The 17,812-nt window shown below is 43.4% G+C and overlaps 3 protein-coding genes across 4 annotated transcripts; all 3 read left to right on the forward strand.

Annotated features, from left to right (window-relative positions):
* Positions 1 to 3,283: 3,283 nt before the first annotated feature.
* Positions 3,284 to 9,812, forward strand: LOC102706565 (ABC transporter B family member 21-like). Of its 2 annotated transcripts, none has more exons than XM_040523861.1 (10): positions 3,284 to 4,067; positions 4,155 to 4,552; positions 4,642 to 4,880; positions 5,667 to 6,192; positions 6,350 to 6,623; positions 6,731 to 7,593; positions 7,738 to 8,004; positions 8,253 to 8,516; positions 8,626 to 8,919; positions 9,124 to 9,812. In XM_040523861.1, exons 1-10 carry the CDS (start codon positions 3,677 to 3,679, stop codon positions 9,475 to 9,477), a joined length of 3,870 nt encoding a protein of 1,289 aa, XP_040379795.1. In that variant the 5' UTR covers positions 3,284 to 3,676; the 3' UTR covers positions 9,478 to 9,812. The 2 variants fall into 2 exon arrangements, with proteins under 2 accessions (XP_040379795.1, XP_040379796.1); XM_040523862.1 differs by having other exon boundaries at positions 4,021 to 4,067; positions 4,150 to 4,552.
* A 750-nt stretch (positions 9,813 to 10,562) lies between these two features.
* On the forward strand, positions 10,563 to 12,482 carry LOC102709924 (diacylglycerol O-acyltransferase 3). The gene is made up of 2 exons (XM_006653958.3): positions 10,563 to 10,896; positions 11,316 to 12,482. The coding sequence occupies exons 1-2, from the start codon at positions 10,645 to 10,647 to the stop codon at positions 12,225 to 12,227; spliced, it is 1,164 nt and encodes a 387-aa protein (XP_006654021.1). The 5' UTR covers positions 10,563 to 10,644; the 3' UTR covers positions 12,228 to 12,482.
* Positions 12,483 to 13,730: 1,248 nt separating this feature from the next.
* Positions 13,731 to 17,668, forward strand: LOC102710204 (aspartic proteinase). The gene is made up of 12 exons (XM_006653959.3): positions 13,731 to 13,845; positions 14,377 to 14,731; positions 14,810 to 14,870; positions 14,968 to 15,062; positions 15,165 to 15,277; positions 15,365 to 15,638; positions 15,867 to 15,980; positions 16,119 to 16,183; positions 16,273 to 16,414; positions 16,494 to 16,613; positions 17,097 to 17,185; positions 17,288 to 17,668. Exons 2-12 carry the CDS (start codon positions 14,399 to 14,401, stop codon positions 17,370 to 17,372), a joined length of 1,491 nt encoding a protein of 496 aa, XP_006654022.1. The 5' UTR covers positions 13,731 to 13,845; positions 14,377 to 14,398; the 3' UTR covers positions 17,373 to 17,668.
* The last annotated feature ends 144 nt before the right edge of the window (positions 17,669 to 17,812 follow it).

Below are 17,812 nucleotides of genomic sequence, written 5' to 3' on the forward strand. Positions count from 1 at the left end.
GCCCAGTTTATAAATTTTGCTTTATCTCTAAGAGTTTTATGTCTGATTAGAACTAGGTTTCCTTTTGTGTTTAGGATCTAATAGGAACTATAATTAGAGTTCAAATAGGACTTGTTATTTCCTTTATCTATTAGAAAACATGTGTCGTGTTTAATATGGACTAGAATTCACCCATGAGTATAAATATATACACCCGGGGTCTGTAAAAACATCAATATCTACATACAAGATATTGACACCCTCCTCATCGAGGTTTCATCACCGGCGGAACTTGGCACCTGACGCGGGGCTATATCATTTCGATCTCTGGCAAAGGAGTAAGTCCTACGTTTCGCCGGCCCTGACGATCGTATCGACTAGATCAGAACTATCTCGGTTCACTCTGATCTTATGATCTGGTCGTACGATTACTAGTTATCGTATCAATTTCAGCTTAAGATTGATCTGGTCGATCACTTGATTTACGTTGATTTGATGTTTGTTGTTTGGCATCTTTAATCTAATATTGTCTCGGTTTGACCAGATCTGTTAGATTACGTTTATCAAATAGTTTTTATTAGATCAATGTATTTTGTTCATTGTTTTATCAGAGTTCCAACCAATAAGTTATCAGTCATCGTCTCATTGGCTTGATAGCGATCTATATGTATTTAGTATCTAACCTAGCATTGCTAGGTGTAGTCTTGAACTGTCTCAGTTCGGTCCGATCTTCTAAGATTATTCCTAGTAAGCTAGGCTAGATGTTTTATAGATCATGGTTGATCGTTAGTCGGTTACAGTCGATGATCCTTGCCAGCATGCATACTCGTTGTATTTATAACAATAGAGTAGCTAATTACTTACTGCATTACCTTTACACCAATCGAATTTATTTAAATCAGTAGTTATTTGTGTTGCATCGACTTATGAGGATTACATGCTAGTTGGTTTTAGCCGATCATAGCAAAGAATTTAGTGTTTATTTAATTGTTTGAGTTTATACATATCAGATTCTCAGCCGATCCAAGCTTTCAACAGCCGATTGTTCAATCTATCGGCTAAGCGCTGCCGGTTGTGTTCTTAGTTATCCATCGGCTCAATAGCCGATCGACTTGTTTTATTTTTTATCTTGCCCGCACCTTCTAAAAATTTAGGTCAATTACTAGAGTGACGCGGATACTCTCAAGCCTTCACGGTGTATTTAACACGTGAAGATCGGACAAATTTGACATCAACACTATGCTAGGGAATAAAGAATATTAATAAATACAAGTGGCAGCTAGGTTGGAGGATTTTAGAGGGAAATGGTAGCTAGCTACAAGGACAAATGAGTGAAAGCAATGCCATGATGAACAGGGCACATCCATCCATCCAACCATAACTGTGGTGATAGGCATATGTATGAACAAGAAGTCACCAGCATGCTGAACAAGAGAACCATAGGGGACATGCCATCCATGTCCAGAGAAAACTAATAAATCACTGTACTACAAACCCAACATTTCAACACAGGGTCTTTACTGCAATCACATTACTAGTACTACCTCTACCCTTGGTGTTCTCCAATCAATTTAATTTCACCACTGCTTCACATGCTTGGGACAGTACTATGTGAGGTGGCTTTGCCGGCTGTTGATGTGTAGAATGAAGCACAGTTCTATGCTAACAAGGGTTCCAAAATACATATGTTTATGAGATTTGAATCTTGGAAGCATTCCTAGCGATATTCAGGCTACTATTTGTTTCATCAACTATTTCTTATCTAATTTTTTATTTTACCATTGTTCTATTTATTTTTTATTATTATGATGTACCATAGTTTTTTTTAAAATCTTAATCACTGCTAAAGAACTAAGAGATGATTATATTTTGAAATGGACTGAGCGGAAGACGGCAACAAGCAGTCGTACTCGTGGTAGTTAGTGGATAATCAATACAATAGTGAGGAGGAGGTCGACCTCTGGATGATGACATGATCTATACATTAATTGTTCATGCGATGATTAGGTTAGGGTTTAATACAATTCTGCTGTGATTTGTGCTTGATGAATACTACTACAGCAAGTGTATGCAGGGATAGATGCCGGTTTGACCAGTGTGTGGCGAACTGGCGATCGATGGACATGAGGCTGAGACGACAGAGGTCTGTAGGGGTCCACGGGTTCTTGACCCTGACCACAAGCAAGCAAACAAACAAAGGCGATCCACGAGACCCTCGAGCTGTCAAACATTAGTCATCTACTACTAGTGTATTTCATAGGCATATTTGTTTTTTAATTGCTGATGTTTAATGGTCGATGGATCAAGTGGATACAGGAGTATGGGCAGCTAGGGCTGTAGCCTTAATCCTAAATATGTATTAAAATTCTATTTTAAAACTTCAGAAACTAAAAGTTAAAGATAAAAATTATATAAATTCAACTAATTGAATCTCGTGTTTGAAAAAATTCTGGCTCCGACGCCACTAGATGGATGGATCAAACTATGCTTTCGATAATTACTCAAGGAGGTAAGTGGACGAGTAATACATTCACAAAGCTGAAAAAAGTTCTCTAAGAAATGTTGATAGATTGTTTTCTTCTTCTTTTTTTTTGTAAAACTCACAGCTGAGAAAAAAATAAGCTAAAAATAATGAAACCTAGGATGTGTTTGAGATTGATGTTGGGCTATGATGTTTGTCTGCATACTTTTCAAAAACTTGTAAATGGTGTATTTCGTGTAAAACATTCCTACGCAAAAGTTTTCATCCAATATTTTTATAGTATTTTGTTAATTTAGTTTTTATACCGTAAATTAGCTATATATCACAAACCAAATAATCCAAAAAGTCAAAATCTTCGTCACTTTCGGATAGGAGCCCAATAGAAGTATGTGAAGACTACCACGAGGATAACTCGAAGTCGAAATATTCGGCGTTACAATGAGTTACACGAAAAATTCGGAAACCAGAGAAATACTATCATGTGAAGAAGGATAAACAATTCACAATTCTCTTCTGTTCTGGAAGTGCTTACAAATAACCGTGGGATGCAACACATTATTATCATTTTTTATTCTGATTATACCTGTCGAAATAATGTGATTATACATCCAATGAACTAGATCTAAACGGCCGACAATGGCAACAAAAACAAAACTGTAAAATGCCTTTTTTTACAATTATACAAAACGGCAGATCAAACTTTATAATAAAACTATACAGAAGCAGACGGCAAGCAAACCAGGAATGTGACAATAATGTGATGGCAGCCGAAAAACCATGTGAAATGTCCTGGATTTTCCCTTTTATTTACTTATTTATTTATCAATTATCACTACTACTTTGCAGAGTAAAAAAAAGCTGAATTTATTATGAACAAGAAATTCGGAGAGTGTCGAGGTAGCTAAAGCTGCCTGCTTTGCCGCTGCACCTTTTTCTTTATCTTCTCGTCCTCGCAAAATCGCCATCTCCATCGATCTCCCTCTCCTCCTTCGTCGTCGTCGTCGTCTCCTTCCCCTGCGCTTGCTTTATTTTCTTGGTCGATCCATCTCTCCACCTCGCTCTCGTTGTTTCTTTGTCTCATCGATCGGGTGAAGGAGAAGCATTGGTGGAGATCGATCAAGAACCGTGCTTTCTGTGTCTTTGAGATGGATATGGGCTTCTTGTTCTTCTTGTTGTAAGTGTGCGAATCTTGGGCGGAGGAGGAGGAGGAGGAGTATGTCGGAGTCGAGTAGGGCGTTCGGGGTGAATGCGGCGGCGTCGTCGTCGTCCGTGGCCGACGGAGACGAGGCGGCGGCGAGAGCGGGTGGTGGGCGTGGGCGGGGGAAGAGGGGTGGCGACGACGATGGCGGGAGTGGCGCAGGTGGGAGCGTGGCGTTCCACCGGCTGTTCGCGTTCGCCGACGGCACGGACGCGGCGCTGATGCTGCTGGGCACGCTGGGCGCGGTGGCCAACGGCGCCGCGCTGCCGTTCATGACGGTGCTGTTCGGCGGCCTCGTGGACGCGTTCGGCGGCGCGGCCAGCGCCCGTGACGTCGTGGCGCGCGTCTCCGAGGTGTCGCTGCAGTTCATCTACCTCGCGATCGCCTCGGCCGCCGCGTCGTTCATCCGTAAGTGGCCCCGCTGACTGAATGACTGACTGACTCACCGCCGCCGCAAGCTTTCTGAACTCAACTCACCGTGATCGGTCAGAGCAGAGGTGGCGTGCTGGATGATCACCGGCGAGCGGCAGGCGGCGCGGATACGGAACCTGTACCTGAAGACGATACTCCGGCAGGAGATCGCCTTCTTCGACAAGCACACCAACACCGGCGAGGTCGTCGGGAGGATGTCCGGCGACACGGTGCTCATCCAGGACGCCATGGGCGAGAAGGTCGGCAAGTTCGTCCAGCTGCTCGTCACGTTCCTCGGCGGCTTCGCCGTCGCCTTCGCGCAGGGGTGGCTCCTCACCCTCGTCATGCTCGCCACCATCCCGCCGCTCGTCCTCGCCGGCGCCGTCATGTCCAATGTCGTCGCCAAGATGGCTTCGCTCGGCCAGGCCGCCTACGCCGAGGCCGCCGTCGTCGTCGAGCAGACCATCGGCTCCATCAGAACAGTACAAATCCAGACGAGCAACTCAGCTCAGATCAGCTGCTGTCCATGTCCCCCATGGCTCTGAGCATTCCTGTCCATGGACTAATGCAGGTCGCGTCGTTCACCGGCGAGAAGCAGGCGGTGGCCAAGTACGGCAGGTCACTGCAGAGCGCGTACAGCTCCGGCGTCCGGGAGGGCCTCGCCGCCGGCGTCGGCATGGGCACGGTCATGGTGCTCCTCTTCTGCGGCTACTCGTTGGGGGTTTGGTACGGTGCCAAGCTGATCCTGGAGAAAGGATACACCGGAGCTCAAGTCATGAATGTGATCTTCGCCGTGCTCACCGGCTCGCTGTAAGTTTCTCCGGCGATCAATTCAATTGCAGTAATCAATCTCTGTGTCATGATTGATTGACATATAGTCTTCAGAAAGATTAAGAGCATGGAAGTTTTTAGGATTGAAAAAAGCATATCATCACAGAAGTATATGATTGATAAAAAAACAAGAAGTATGTGATTGATAAATAGTGTGGTCAGAAAGATTAAGAGCATGAAAGTTTTTAGGATTGTAAGAAAAAATAATAGTTATTTGGTGCCTGAAAAAGTGATCTTACACATTGGAGTATTTGGATTTTGTGGTGATTTAGACATTTTAGGCCGGGCAAAGAAGCTAAATAAGCTACTGTTTGACAGTGATAAGCACTTCTGTTTCGTGAGCAAGCTGCTAAACCAACTGTGCACGTATGGTCTGTTTCAGTTATAGCAGCAGCAAACTAAGCATATCCGCTTTGTCTTTTGGTGTCAACATTATACCAATTCACTGTCAAAAAAGTTGAATTATCTCATTCGACCAAAGTAAACCAAAGTAAAATAGGCTAGAGACGTTTTGGATTTACACTAATTGTACTTTTTTAGTGTCCTCTTTTATATTAAAAAAAAGGATGCTTCTTCAGATCTCATTTTTCCTTCTAAAAGAACCTCATTCAGCTAATTTCTTCATTTTGAGTTTGCAATGGTCAGTCAATTATCTTATTCCAATAAATTTTCCCATGATTATATAGATTTTTTTCAATTAAACTAACAAGCATAACTATATACTAGTAGTTCCATAAGCTGAGACTTTACTATTGCATTGACCAGAGCTCTAGGTCAGGCATCACCAAGCATGAAAGCATTTGCAGGAGGGCAGGCTGCAGCATACAAGATGTTTGAAACAATCAACAGGGAGCCTGAGATCGATGCATACAGCGCCACAGGTAGGAAGCTAGATGACATTCAGGGGGATATTGAGTTCAGGAACGTTTACTTCTCTTACCCGACAAGGCCCGATGAACAAATATTCAGAGGGTTCTCCCTTGCCATACAGAATGGTGCTACTGTTGCATTGGTTGGACAGAGTGGGAGTGGAAAATCAACTGTTATCAGCTTAATCGAGCGGTTTTATGATCCTCAGCTTGGTGAAGTTCTGATAGATGGAGTGAATCTCAAGGAGTTCCAGCTAAGGTGGATCAGAAGTAAAATAGGACTTGTGAGCCAGGAACCGGTCTTGTTTGCTGCTAGCATCAGAGATAACATAGCTTATGGCAGGGACAATGCTACAAATCAGGAAATTAGAGCTGCTGCTGAGCTTGCTAATGCCTCCAAATTCATTGATAAAATGCCCCAGGTCAGTGGACTGCTTAACCCGTGAACCTTGTAAATACATTAGTGATCAATAACTGCAATACGATAAATAATGTTGAAAACTAGAAATGGCTTGTAAGATTAAGCTTGAACTATTCTGTATCATATATTGACTAGCTGTAGGTCACAACATTTCTCAGGGTTTTGCTACTTTGGTTGGTGAACATGGGACACAATTATCTGGTGGGCAGAAGCAGAGAATCGCCATTGCCAGAGCAATTCTCAAAGATCCAAGGATTCTACTACTGGATGAAGCAACCAGCGCTTTGGACACCGAATCTGAAAGGATTGTGCAGGAGGCTCTCGACAGGGTCATGACAAACCGAACCACTGTCATAGTTGCTCACCGTTTGACCACTGTCAGGAATGCTGATACTATTGCTGTCATTCATCAAGGATCAATAGTTGAAAAAGGTACCTTCTCAAGCATTGATAACTTCTAATCAAAGTAAACGTTCATCCTCTTTCATATTTTATCTGCATCAAATTCTCAGTGCCTCAAACATTTGCACATTCACTAGGTTCACACCATGAGCTCATAAGGGATCCAGATGGAGCATATAGCCAATTGATACGCTTACAGGAAAACAGTCATGATTCTGAGGATGCAAATTACCAGTATAAATCAGGCAAGAAGAGTGATTCTGCTATTCGCTCAGGCAAGCAGGTGTTTTCATACCAGTCGACTCCCCAGAGGTCATCTAGGGACAAGAGTAGCAATCACTCATTCTCACTATCATTGGCAGCTGCTCTTGAAATTGACATCCAGGGTGGTTCACCAAAGAAGCTAGCTGAAGAAATACCACAGGAAGTGCCTCTCAATCGCCTCGCATCGCTTAACAAACCTGAGATCCCAGTTCTTCTACTTGGTTCTGTTGCTTCTGTTGTCAGTGGAGTGATTTTCCCAATCTTTGCAATACTTCTGTCCAATGTGATAAAAGCATTCTATGAGCCTCCACATGTGCTGAAAAAGGATGCCGAGTTTTGGTCATCTATGTTCCTAGTGTTTGGAGCAGTGTACTTCTTGTCACTTCCTATTGGCTCATACCTTTTTTCAGTGGCAGGGTGCAAGTTGATCAGAAGGATCAGATTGATGACTTTTGAAAAGGTCGTAAATATGGAGATTGAATGGTTTGATCACCCAGAAAACTCAAGTGGATCAATTGGAGCAAGGCTATCGGCCGATGCAGCAAAAGTTAGGGGACTTGTGGGTGATGCACTTCAACTGGTTGTGCAGAATTTAGCAACATTGGTTGCTGGCTTGTTGATTGCTTTTATTTCAAACTGGGAGCTATCTCTGATCATTCTGGCATTGATACCACTCATCGGTGTCAACGGATGGATCCAGATGAAGTTTATTCAGGGATTCAGTGCGGATGCAAAGGTATGCTGGAAATCATAAAATGTTGAAACACCGAATTCTTTTCTTTCAGTCAATCTTTTTATCAGAAGAATCTTGTAATTCTCAGAACTAAATATTTTCTAGTAGTTTATCAACAATGACACTGATTATCAATTATTACTGTAGATGATGTATGAAGAGGCAAGTCAAGTAGCAAATGATGCAGTAAGCAGCATAAGGACGGTAGCCTCATTTTCAGCTGAAGAAAAGGTAATGGATTTGTACAAGACAAAATGCGAAGGACCACTAAGAACAGGAATCAGGACAGCGATAATAAGTGGTATCGGTTTTGGTGTTTCCATCTTCCTGCTGTTTGGAGTCTATGCAGCCAGCTTCTATGCCGGTGCTCGGCTTGTCGAGGACAAGAAAACAACTTTTCCCAACGTTTTCAGGGTATGTGCATTGTTATATTTGCATATTCTCTTTCAGTTTAGTACTAGGCACTTACATGTCAATGTTCTGGTTGAATCATAGATATTTCTAATCTTCCAAAACAAAAAATTAAAAAGAATCATAGATTTTTCAAAGTGGCAGTGAGATATAAACTTCAATATAGCTTAATTAATGATAATTGATACAGTGCCTAGGCTTTAGTTAATATAAAGAGTTTAAAATCTTATATCTTGGGCACCTTATTGCAGGTGTTTCTTGCTCTCACAATGGCAGCAATTGGGGTCTCACACACGAGTAACCTCACATCAGATTCTTCGAAAGCGAAATCAGCTGTATCTTCCATATTTGCCATCATAGACCGTAAATCTAGGATAGATCCAAGTGATGATGCTGGAGTGAGTCTAGAACCACTAAGGGGTGATATCGAGTTCCACCATGTGAGCTTCAGATATCCTACACGGCCAGATGTTCAGATCTTTGAAGACCTGTGCTTAGCAATTCAATCTGGAAAGGTACTAACCTCCATAATTTTTCACACTGTTGTCCTATCATCAAACACTAAAAAGGTCTCTGAAAACTGAACCTAAGTAAACTATAATTCACTGTGCTTTTATCTGTCAGACGGTTGCGCTTGTCGGAGAGAGCGGCAGCGGGAAATCGACAGCTATAGCATTGCTCCAGAGGTTCTATGATCCAGATGCAGGCCATATACTTCTTGATGGAGTGGACATACAGAAGTTCCAGCTAAGGTGGCTAAGGCAACAGATGGGTCTGGTGAGCCAAGAACCAGCCCTGTTCAATGACACAATCCGCGCGAACATCGCCTACGGAAAGGAAGGGGAAGCAACCGAATCAGACATCGTATCCGCTGCGCAATTGGCAAACGCGCATAAGTTCATCAGTTCATTGCATCAGGTGAAAATTTCTCATCCCAGCTACTCCCTCCGTTTTATATTGTAAGACGTTTACATTCATCAGTTGATCAATGTATACTGTTTATATATGTTTAGATTCATTAGTATCTATATGAAAATGTGTTGTTCAGGTTTCTGAATTTTTTTCCTTCAGACAGTGTTGTTCAGGTTTCTGACAGAAAACGTGTTTGCCTGAAAAATGCAGGGATATGATACCTTGGTCGGGGAGCGAGGAGCTCAGCTGTCTGGAGGGCAGAAGCAGCGCGTCGCCATCGCCCGCGCCATTGTCAAGGACCCCAAGATCCTCCTGCTCGACGAAGCCACGAGCGCGCTCGACGCCGAGTCGGAGCGCGTCGTCCAGGGCGCGCTGGACCGGGTGATGATGAGCAGGACCACCGTGATCGTCGCGCACCGGCTGTCCACCATCCAGGGCGCCGACATGATCGCCGTGGTCAAGAACGGCATGATCATCGAGAAGGGGAAGCACGAGGCCCTGATCGGAGTCAGGGATGGCGCCTACGCGTCCCTCGTCGCCCTCCATTCAGCTGCCAGGTCGTAGCTAGCAAAGATCATGGCTTGCTGCTTCTGCTAGCTGAATCTGCGAGAGCTGAGCAAGACACTGGTGTAACTGTAGCATGTCCAGGCTCCAGTTCTTGTCGTCCAGCAGCTGCAGACTCTGATGAACACAACAGATATATCTATATACATAGATAGATAAGATAGCTCCTCCGAAGAATATTCACCAGGAAGATCATACAAGATATGAAAATGAAATGTAAATGCGAAGAGTTTGTGTGAAACTATGAATGTTCATACCAAGGATATGGTATGGATATTCACTGTCACAAGTGTATACCATAGAAATGAAGTAGATCATAATTGTGATTTGTGATATCTTGTTCTTGCGTCCGAAATCTCCTCATTTAACAAGAAGAAAAGGTGCCCAATGATTTGGGTTTGCCTAGAAACAAGAATCGGCTGAGAACATGAATGTTTCAACGACAATTTTTGTGGGCAGTAAAACACATGAGACTGGATTAATCAGTGAATCTCCATGCAAGGAGCTAACCTCATGTCTTGAAGACATCTCCTCAGATTGATCTCAACTTCAGAACAAAATTCACAAGGAGACCTGCCAGCTTGATTAGGATGAAGATAAACTCTCCCAAATGAATCACAAATCAACAGATTAAACAGTAATTCCCTACATGTTTGTCAGCATCATGAACATTGACTTAGTTGAGTTATCTTCATTTCATTTTTTGTTTTGGTCAGAAAAACGTGCAGGGCTCAAATTTTCTTCCTCTCGGTGCACGGTAGGCACGGTCCACCGAAAGCGAGCAACCTCGACGACCGGTCAAACCGACCTGCTGCTGACGTGGAACACATCTCAGCCGTCCAACCTCGCCTATCGATCACCAACGGCCCAGATTTATCCCGAGCACGCGGCGCGCACGCGCGAGGCAGCAGCCACCGCCCCACGCGGGCACGGCGCCTCCCCGATTGGTCCACGTATGCAGTGTCCCATTGGCCAGCCAACCACAACGCGCCACGTATTCACCCGAGGGCATAGTCGTAAATACCAAGCAGCGAGACGCGTCGACTCGTCGCGACCAGAAAAAAAAGAGCGAGAAAATAATAATAAATAAATAAAATAAAAGGAGAAAAAAAGTTAAAACGCGCGGAAGGATAGCGTCGCAGGTCTCATCGCCGGGAAACCGCCGCCATGGAGCTCACCGGCGCGACCACGCTCCGGGGATCGCCGGCGACGCCTTGCGCCACTTTCCTGAGGGGGAGGAGGAGGAGCCCGGCCAGGGTGTCCTGCGCCGGCCGCGGAGGGGGATTCGCCGACGAGGGGCACCTCACGTACTACGAGGCGCCGCCGCGGAAGGCGGTGGAGGCGGTTGCGAGGGACCTGGCCAAGCTCCGCGCCATGGGGCTCGTCGCCGGGGACGCGGCCAAGGAGAAGGTGCTCTCGGTGAGGCCCTCTCTCTCTCTCTCCTCGTTTCTTGGATTTCCCCTTCCCGTTTAATTGCAATTAGGGTTAGGATGAGGGAATGATGAGTAAAGCAAGAAGTTGAACATTTTGTTATAGTTGTTGATTGCTTCGCAAAATTTAGAGGGTTAGTTTTGATGATGGTGGTGGTATGTTTGAATTGGTCTCACAATTATCATAAGGATTACTCCTTTGTTTCAGCCTCTTTTGAAGGTTGCCATGGTTCTGATTATGTTGGTAGGTTTCGGTAACAATTTTGTGAAGATTAACAATGTATAAAGGATTGGTTGAACTTCCTCTCCATGGTAGAAAACTAGAAATTAGTTAGATGATTGTTTTGTAGTGTGCCATTTGTGTGAGCTCTGACGAAAACTATGAATTGCTGCAAACGTTTGATGCAGGAAGCCACAGAGCTGCTGATGGAGGAATTGGATCGGATGAGGGATGAGGAGGACGAACTGAAGAAGAAGATGGAGGAGGAGAAGGATGCGATGAAAGCACTAAAGAAGCAGCAGAAGGAGGCCATGAAGGTTGCCACGGCGATGAACTGTGATGAAGACTGTTCATCTGAATCAAGTGAGAGTGAGTGTGATGAGCAGATCATGGAAATGAGCTGCGTTGCCACCGCAACCACACAGCAATTTGCTGCATCCGGCATCGCAGCAGCCCCTGCGATGGAGTGTGACAAGGCTGCGATCAAGGCCATGAAGAAGAGAGAAAAGGAACAGAAGAAAGCCGCAAAGATGGCCAAGAAGATGAAGAAGAAGGAAATGAAGATGTCAACGATGACTCGCTGCAAGGATGAAGACAGCTCCTCTGAATCCAGCGACAGTGAATGCGAGGAGGCCGTCAGAATGAGCCGCTGTGCTACCATAACCACGCCACAAACGCAACCCTCGAGCACGGTTTTTCCTATAATACTCCCCCAGATTCCAGAATCAGTGACACTGAAGCCATGCCAAGATGCTGAGATCTCTCCATCACCTGCAAACACAGTTCAGTCCACCACCAGCATCATCACAGTAGTTGAGAAGCCGACGATGACGAACAGAATTGAGGTCTGTATGGGAGGCAAATGCAAGAAATCGGGCTCCCTCGCAGTTCTGCAGGAATTCGAGAAGAATGTTGGCACCGAAGGCGCTGTCGTCGGCTGCAAATGCCTGGGGAAGTGCGGGCTAGGCCCGAACGTGCGGGTTCAGAGCGAAGGCTCTGTCAAGAAGAATCCCCTCTTCATCGGAGTAGGGCTAGAAGATGTTGGCACCATAGTGGCAGGCTTGTCTGGAGACGATGACCTGGGCATGGTGAACAACTAGTCCAACCTGTGTCTTCTTCTTACTTATAATGTGTACTGAGCAGTAGTAATACTAATACAGAGAAGAAGTATAGTATAATCACGGCTCTGCTAAGTCGATGCAAGATATGGATCGTGTTTATGTTGATCAAGAGCTCATGTTTCATGATGGAAAATGCAATCTGTTATGGTTTCATCTTTGTTGTCTGGAGCAAGACAGACGGATGATACTGGATACTGGATCATCAAGTTTGCACTTGAAGATCAATGGAAAACAGCAGTTGTACCTGTGTGATTCTTTCGACAGCATCTTTCGTGGCTGTCGACGGCGGAGGCTGACCGTCGGCGATCGTCGTGGCGGCGAGGAAGAAAGGGGTAGGGTTGGGCTCCTCGCACAAATGGGCTCTGTACGGTATGTGCTGGGCCTTGATTCCTGAACAAAGACATGGCCATGAAATCCATGAGTCCTCCGCCATTGGTCCACGTCACCATGTCCATGCATACGGGGTGGGTATTCTATCATTATTATGATTTATGACAGTATTTCATTATACTCACTACCATACGTGGATCTTAGCGCCCTTTTAGTTACTAAAAATATCACATTAAATCTTTAGACACCTAAATAAAACATTAAACATAGATAAAACAAAAAACTAATTGTACAGTTAGGGAAGAGATCTTGAGATGGATTTTTTTTAACCTAATTAGTCCATGATTAGCTATAAGTGTTGCGGTTTGCGGTTTCTAGGCTAGCCGTAAAATTTGTTTTTTCATTCATATCTATAACTCGTTTCGACGTCCGGTTAAACATCCAACGTAACACACCTTCTTAAAAAAAATTATCATCAAAACGGGACCTTACTTTATTTGAACTCACATGTCGGTTTTTAATGGTACTATAATGATAAAAGGACACGGAAGTATGGAACATGGTGCGAGGGTAGCTGGCTACAGTAGCTGCGACTGTGAGCTAATATTTGTAAATAATTTGTGCGAGGTTAGCGGCATATTTATAAATAAAAAATTATTTGTAAATAAAAATACTCTCTTTGTATGCAAACGTTTGACGTTGGTTAGTTGAAAAATGAACTCGTCCCACAAAAATATTGGGAGAGAGTATATTTTTAACGATCTAAAAATAAAGTTGAAAATTTTTATTTTAGTAAAAAATACTAAAATTAATTCTAAATTTATGATTAAAAATTTAAAATTATAAGTAAAAGAAAGCCCGCAAGAAGAGGAGAGAAATATCCGGTAGCCATAGCCGCACACCAACCTGTTGCTTTCGCCTTCAATTTTCTCCATTTATTTCTTGCGTTCTACGCTCTCTTTTTTTCCTTCTCATTTTCCTTTTTAATAATCTCTCTGCGTTGCACGCTCCTGCATTTCTTGGGAATATCCATCCGGAGCTCCCCGTGCCGTGCTCACTGACACGTGGGGCCCGGTTACCGCCATGGTCGGTGGGCCCACCTCTGAGCTTCCAATGGATTTCTCTCACCTGTCTCAACTCCAAAGAGGAGCATTTATCGTCTTGTCCTCATCTTCCTCACCTTGACTTCACCTCCCCCAACTCTTCTTCTTCAACGGAGGCTGGGAGGACTGGAAGGTAGCACAGCACAGCACAGCAAGAAACCAAGGTGAGATGAGATGATTACCTGCTGCTTGGCTAGTACTAGGAGCAGCTACAGCTGACAACTGCTTTGTCTTAATCTGTTGATTGCATCTCATGTTCTCATCTAATCACCTGTCTGTTTATGCATGCTGTTTTGAGGATTCTTTCTGTGTTCTTTTTTGAGTGGAAAAGAAAAGATATGTGCTTGGTACCTTACTGTGAATTTAGTGTGTTGGCTATATCCTTCTCCCGGTTAATTGGAGTGGAGAGTATATGAACATGTAACCCTATGTGCGGTTGTGTTTTCCCCTTCTCTGATACAGACCAGTAACTGTTTCAGCCGGTTAGAAGTGCTGCCGAAGTTGTAAATTTCCTTCTTTTTCTCTCTGAGGTCCAGTTACCTTTTAATCTCTGTTTGCTGAGCATCCTTAATCTGTTCACAATTTCTAGTTTAGTTAACCGGCTATTATTAATTAAATTCGATAAATTGATCATAATTAAGATAATTGTCTATTAGTAGTTTTCTTTATTGATCCTGTGGCATGTATTTCTGTAGGTGCTTTTGAGTTCTTGAGATCATGGCCAGGAGGCATCTCTTGGTGGTAACCACTTGTTTGTGGGCTCTGTCATGTGCCTTGCTGCTTCATGCCTCCTCTGATGGGTTCCTGAGAGTCAACCTCAACAAGAAGAGATTGGACAAGGAGGATCTCACTGCCGCCAAGTTGGCGAGGCAGGGAAACCAGCTTCTGAAGACGGGCGGTTCAGACAGTGATATTGTTCCTCTGGTGGACTACCTCAACACTCAGTACTTCGGGGTGATTGGCCTTGGCACACCACCACAGAACTTCACGGTCATATTTGATACTGGAAGCTCCAACCTGTGGGTTCCTTCAGCAAAATGCTATTTTTCGGTGAGTTCATGTGTTACAGATTGATCTATGTTGAGCTAGTGGAACCTTGATGTCTGATTTGAGTGCTCTGCGCTGCAGATAGCATGCTACCTCCACAACAGATACAAGTCCAAAAAGTCGAGCACTTACAAAGCAGATGGTACGCCTTTTCTTTTCTAACTATGGCCCTCATTTGTGCACCACTCAAGAGATGATTACTGAAAAACTGCCCATTTTCTCATCAACTAACTGTTCAGGAGAGACTTGCAAAATTACATACGGTTCTGGGTCAATTTCTGGATTTTTTAGCAAGGATAATGTGTTGGTTGGAGACCTTGTTGTGAAAAACCAGGTAAATTGAATGGGGGTAACAAGATTAGTAGTTCCTCTTTTTAGCATTCGTCTGTTGTGTTCCTAATGCTGCAGTTTTTTTCCTCCCATCTGGCTATTTCAGAAGTTCATCGAGGTTACGCGCGAGGCAAGTGTTACCTTTATCGTTGGAAAGTTTGATGGAATTCTTGGTCTTGGCTACCCTGATATCTCTGTTGGGAAAGCTCCTCCAATCTGGTATGTTTTCAAGCAATTTTAAGTCATCACCATAGCCACAGCGGCATTCCATTGTCACCTGTAACTCTCTTCTGTGTGCAACAATAGGCAGAGCATGCAGGAGCAGGAACTGCTTGCAGATGACGTCTTCTCATTTTGGCTGAACCGAGACCCGGATGCATCCTCTGGTGGTGAGCTTGTCTTTGGTGGCTCGGATCCGAAGCATTATAAAGGGGATCATACCTATGTCCCTGTTTCTCGCAAAGGATACTGGCAGTTTAACATGGGGGATCTCCTTATTGATGGCCACTCCACTGGCTTCTGTGCAAAAGGCTGTGCTGCTATTGTGGACTCTGGAACTTCCTTGCTTGCTGGTCCAACGGTATGTATTTTAATATCTTCAAAAGAAGGATCCATATCGCGTACATACTTGTTCGATCATGGTTACTGAGCTCAAGGTTTAAATACTAAGATGAAATAGTGATTGGTCAAGGTAGATAGTGCTCAGTGACTATAGAAATGTGGAAAAAGTTGCTAGATGCTGAGTGCGACTGCAATTTTTGGCAATATGGCTTGACTTATAAACCTTTATACCTTCTGTTATTTTCAGACAATAGTTGCTCAGGTGAACCATGCTATCGGAGCTGAAGGAATTATCAGCATGGAATGCAAAGAAGTGGTTACTGAGTACGGAGAGATGATCCTTGACTTGCTCATAGCACAGGTTTGCTAATTGTCCTTTGCTGTATTTTACAAACTTCTGTGAGACCTTCCAAGTATGGAAGAGATGCTGCATCATAATTGTGATCTGTGAATTATTCTTGAATTCTAGTAATTTTGTAACGTTTTTTTGTCTGAGCAGACAGATCCGCAGAAAGTATGCAGCCAGGTTGGTCTGTGTATGTTTGACGGTACACACTCTGTAAGGTTAGTTCATTATCTATTACTGTTGCAATACACATGGAGCTACTCTTTTGAAGATGTGATATATTCTTGTTTGGCAAAAAAATCTGCAGCAATGGGATTCAATCGGTTGTCGAGAAAGAAAACCTGGGCTCTGATGCTTTGTGTTCAGTTTGTGAGATGGCTGTTGTGTGGATAGAGAACCAGCTGCGTGAAAATAAAACAAAGGAACTGATATTGAATTATGCTAATCAGGTTATTATCACCTTGCCACGCTACTTTTCATGATTCTGAAATTATTTAATTGGTGACAAGGTTCTGCTTTGCATTCCAGTTATGCGAGCGTCTACCAAGCCCCAATGGAGAATCAACAGTCAGCTGCCATCAAATATCGAAAATGCCAGATCTTGCATTCACCATTGCAAACAAGACATTTGTTCTTACGCCAGAGCAGGTGCGTGATAGTTTCTCCTAGTTCATTTTGCCAACATTAGTCGGCATTTTTGTTCGGCATAGTATTGTTTTAGGTAAATGATCAAATTATTATACCATATACCATTTGAATTATGGGCTTGTCAGAGCTCAAACATCTAGTACTAGTTGTTTACCATATATCTCCTGTTGGACCCTTGATGCATTTGATTTTGAAGTACAGGCATTTTTAAATATTTAAACCATATCGAGTTAAATATTAAACGGTTGATACTTGGAACCCAACTTCAGACCAGAGCTAAGGAATCATGAATATCCTTTTCTGATTAATAGGGAATAGTAAACCATTTTGACCAATGATAATCAAGTGAGCTGATCTATAGAGGATTCTTGTTTCTTTGCTCTCTTCAGTTCTAACTGGATTGAGATGAAAAAATTACCTCAAGCTCCTTAGTTGTCCATAGCCATCGCATCATTCTTAAATTCTTTGAAACTTGCACTGCAGTACATTGTGAAGCTGGAGCAAGGAGGGCAAACTGTCTGCATCAGCGGGTTCATGGCGTTCGACATACCGCCACCACGCGGTCCTCTTTGGTATGTGAAGGATGAATAACCTTATGCCAAGATTGCAACCACTGCTTCCTCATGATCTTTCCATCTTCTAATTCTCAAATTTTGCATGAACTTCCCCAACAGGATTCTTGGAGATGTTTTCATGGGTGCATATCATACGGTTTTCGACTTCGGCAATGACAGGATCGGGTTCGCGGTATCTGCATGAAGAGTCTGTAAAAAATCAGTCTTGTTTATCACAAAGATAGCCTATATATATATTAGGGATAATTTGGCTGTCTACTCTCATAAGCTGAAGCCAAATATGTATGGTTTCAGATCATTAGCTAGTACACGGAAAAACCACTTTGGTTTTTTGTTTCTGGAAAACAAAAAGGTGAAGATGGAAGGATTGTTTAAAGCAGTGCTATGCTTGAATAATCCTTATATGCTTTGTATATGTATATATACCGAATGATGGAGCATTACTGAATAATAATCCTGCTCATCTTATGGATTCTGAAAGTATATATGTTTTTTTTTCAATAGATGAATATATGTTTGTATTCTGAAGATGAATTGTGAATTTTGCTCATTTATTTCTGGTGCGTCTAATGATGAATTGTTAATTTTCTGTATGCTTCGCCGACCAAGTCGCCAAGAGAGATT

This window comes from Oryza brachyantha, chromosome 5, assembly GCF_000231095.2.
Source record: "Oryza brachyantha chromosome 5, ObraRS2, whole genome shotgun sequence".
Taxonomy (NCBI): domain Eukaryota; kingdom Viridiplantae; phylum Streptophyta; class Magnoliopsida; order Poales; family Poaceae; genus Oryza; species Oryza brachyantha.